We start from the raw sequence: 3,710 nt of genomic DNA on the forward strand, positions 1-3,710 counted from the left end.
AAATAAACACAAAAAGTTACTTCAAAGACATTGGCATAATTCATTCATCTCTGGGTCAAAATCTAATGCTTGCATAAAATGAAGCAGACTCTGGATAATGGCTGAACAAATATAGCACCAGCCATAAAAAAATGGTGATACTGAAGATACTGAATAGTCATTTTGACAGGTAATGATTACCTTTTATATTTCAGACAAATTTAGCTCTGGGATATCTAAAAAAATATGAAATAGTACATATGAAGTCTACCATAAAGAACTAATTAGACAGATTAGTCTACCATTCTGTCTGTAATAGGTTTAGAAACATGAAGCTGAGTGGGCTGCTTGTTGGTTGAGATGTACACAGGGACAAAATCTCCACTCCAACACCATCCCTGTGAAAACGTTGGATGATCAAAAACAAAGTTAGAACAGTTGGAAATTCTGTCTCTGTCCCTTTATTTGGCAGCCATGCTCAAATACCTGACAGACCAGACTAAGGCTACGTACACACGTCAGATGATTTTCACCTCAGGGCTAGTATCGGACGAGAATCTGGTGTGTGTACAGCGGCTGTCCGAAGTCGTTCATGGATAGATCCTGACAAATCCACAAACAACCGCAATGCAAGAGAAGAGGAGAGAGCACAGCGGGGGACCAGATGCTCGTTCTCTTCCCTCACTATAGAGCAGAACAGCACTGTATGTACAGCACTTATTCATGCATCTTTCAGTTTTTTGTTGTAGGAAAGGACACGTAAAATCTAATGTGTGTACATAGCCAAAGAGAAGTGCTGGACCCCTCCACCCGACAGCAGTGCATAAGTGTGGCTAGAATGAAGGTGTTTTATATCTGATCATTTCTTCATAATTAAAGTGCAAATGGAAATGAAACACAAGTTAAACTTGTCCTTACCTTAGAAGGAGTTTTATTTAATGCAGTTTGCTCTGTTGAATAAAACCAGACACATTAATTACAAGTTAGTTAACCCTGTATTCTTAAAACATTTCATACTGCAATACATACTTTTGTTATTTGGAGGTGGGCTGACAGCTTCCTCAGGACTATCTGCTGTAGAAAAGGTGACGGTTTTACCAGGAGTTCTGGCCATCTCAGAGGCTTGAAAATAAATAAATAAAAAAGCAAGATTACAAAAAGCAGTTTCATATTTATTCAACCATTTACACCTAAATTCTTTTTAATCTTTTAATTCCTGTTCAGAAGGAATTTATTACATTGCATTATATGTAGCAAACTCAGTTAGCCTAACCAGCTTCTGTTCTATATAGTCAGCTCCAACTACTAATGTCATTATGCAACGTACACACATAGAATTTTTATCACTGGAAATTATCATTCATAATCGTCTCCAGTGACAGATGAATGAATGAGCACAGTACACACAGCACTTGTTCTATTCTATGGATAGGGAAGGACAAACAACCTCTGTGCTGAACTTCATTAACATAGAAAGTGGCCGTTCCTGATCGTCACTGATTGTTTGATAAAATTATTATAACATACAAAGTGGCTTGTGTAGTAATAATATGAATTATATTCATAAGTACATGTTTAATTTAGAGATTTCCAGTAAACACAAATTTTGGTTCAAATGATCAGACTCACATAAAGATTATTTTAGTTTTTAGTAGACATTAGAGAGTTAGGCTATGTTCAGACTGGTAGTAAGGTTGTGGTGCAGTTACTGCTTCCTCTTGCAAGTGAAATGCTGCCTCGGGGGAGACCCTACAGATTGCTGGGAGCTGTGTGATCGCTCAATCCTGCTGCAGGTAAAAACATGCTGTTAGACCACATGGGAGTTTGTTCGGTCATAAGATACTGTCCTAAACAGACATCCAAGTAGCTCGGAATGGAGTCAAGAATTATAATCTTGATGATCAAATAACCAAAACATAAAATTGGACAACGTCTGTAAAAAAAAAAAAAACTATAGGATTGACAGACTGATCTTAAAAATGTATATGGTTATTTATTCCTCAAAAAAGAAATTACCCATGCAATATGGCACTGTGGGATGACTGTTGTTCTAAAAGCTTAAATTATTCTAAAGAGATTTCATTTAGCTGCCGTTCTCCAGATAAAACACTGAAAATAGTTTACCGAGTTGAGCCATTTTGTTTGAGCGTTTAGTGGTCTGGAAAGAGTAGACATCTCCTCCTCCTGTTCCAGGACCATTTTCTAAATTATCTGCATTAGGAAATAAAACAGAAAGCATTAATAAACTGGCAATGAAGACCAATGAGCACAATGTGTTGACCCAACGTTTAATGAACCCACCTTCAACATTCACTCCTAATACTTCCACATAGTCCTTTTCCTTCCAGATATCCACAGCTTCACTCTCAGTGTAAGGCTCGCTGACATTCTTGGTTAGACTTTTTGCATTTGTTATTTTCTGAGCCTTTGTGCTGTTCCTTAGTCTAACTCCTAAAATGACAATAGTGATAACATTGTGAAAAGAGAACCCAAAGAAATCCTAAGAAATATGATTGCTTTGAGATATTACATTTAGGCAGATTTTACCCTATATTCATTTTTTAAATCTGATGGCATCTGATTGGAATGGGGACTTCTGATGAATTGCCAAAGGGGAAAATCAATCACATCAGTTTGTCGGTCAAAAAACTAGCAGCAGATCTGATCGTGGGTACTAAGCCTTACAATGCCTTTTAAAAACAACCCCCCCCCACACAAATTTACATTCTATGGGTAAATTTCTAATCGCCAATGGCCACATAATTAGTCCGCATAAAAAGTTTCTCAGAGGAATGTTAATCTTGCAAGATGTGGCATTGAGGCAAGTATATATCTGGAAAGGGTGGGGTACTTCAGGATGGAGGTAAAAAAAAAAAAACATATTTTGAATAGACATTAAGTGGTAAATATTGTTTACTACTACACTATCAGGTTATTTTAAAATATTGAGTAAAAAGTAATAAAAATGAGCAGAGCCTAAAAACCCTTAGTATATCACATTTTATCACTTTCTTAACAATTACATTTTTAATGTTGCTTGCTAATGACTTTCAGTGTATGTATTAAATACAAGTTTCTGAGCTGTAAAATCTGGGACAGGAGTTACTAACACTACAAGCATGGTCCAACCACCTCCAGGTATTGACATGATCCAATGGGTTCAAAAACAAGAAAATGAGGCTCATAATAAAGTTTATAAAAGTTACAGCTGTTTAGCATACAATCAAACTTCCAATTTTAAATACATATATTAATGGTACATCACACTCAAAAAATTCACATACAGGTAAATATTATACTGGAATAGTCTGTGCTGGCACCATGTACACAGGGTACCCCGCCATACACAGTACATATGCTTGCGCTAAGCCACTTATCAGAATTCACAGCAATGTTATGATGACCCTGTGGTGAACATAGTACTGTGCTTGACCCATAACATGTTACTGAAAACTTTACCTGTATGTGGATTGTGTTTTAGTTAAATCGCTTTGACCACACATAATTCTTCCTGGTAAAGAATAGGGAACATATATTTAAGCTCAATAAATTATGTCAAAATGGTGAAATATGGATATCTAAAGCTACGTACACACGTCAGATGATTCTCGACTGATAATAGCCTCAGGGCTGATATTGGATGAGAATCTGGTGTGCACACAGTGCTTGTTCAGTCCTGGCGGATCCACAGACGAGAAACGGTCATAATAAAAGTGAAGGTGAGACGGGGG

At 36.8% G+C, this 3,710-nt stretch overlaps 1 protein-coding gene across 1 annotated transcript in view; it reads right to left on the bottom strand.

The window, feature by feature from the left end:
- Positions 1 to 2,430, bottom strand: part of ORC2 (origin recognition complex subunit 2) — a gene marked incomplete at its 5' end in the record, with an annotated part of 14,351 nt that extends 11,921 nt beyond the window's left edge. The window contains 4 exon segments of the mRNA XM_072418727.1: positions 898 to 929; positions 1,009 to 1,101; positions 2,104 to 2,190; positions 2,281 to 2,430. Of these exon segments, the coding sequence (XP_072274828.1) occupies positions 898 to 929; positions 1,009 to 1,101; positions 2,104 to 2,190; positions 2,281 to 2,430 (362 nt within the window).
- Positions 2,431 to 3,710: the final 1,280 nt, after the last annotated feature.

The sequence above is a fragment of the Pyxicephalus adspersus genome, chromosome 7 (assembly GCF_032062135.1).
Source record: "Pyxicephalus adspersus chromosome 7, UCB_Pads_2.0, whole genome shotgun sequence".
In the NCBI taxonomy this organism is placed as follows: domain Eukaryota; kingdom Metazoa; phylum Chordata; class Amphibia; order Anura; family Pyxicephalidae; genus Pyxicephalus; species Pyxicephalus adspersus.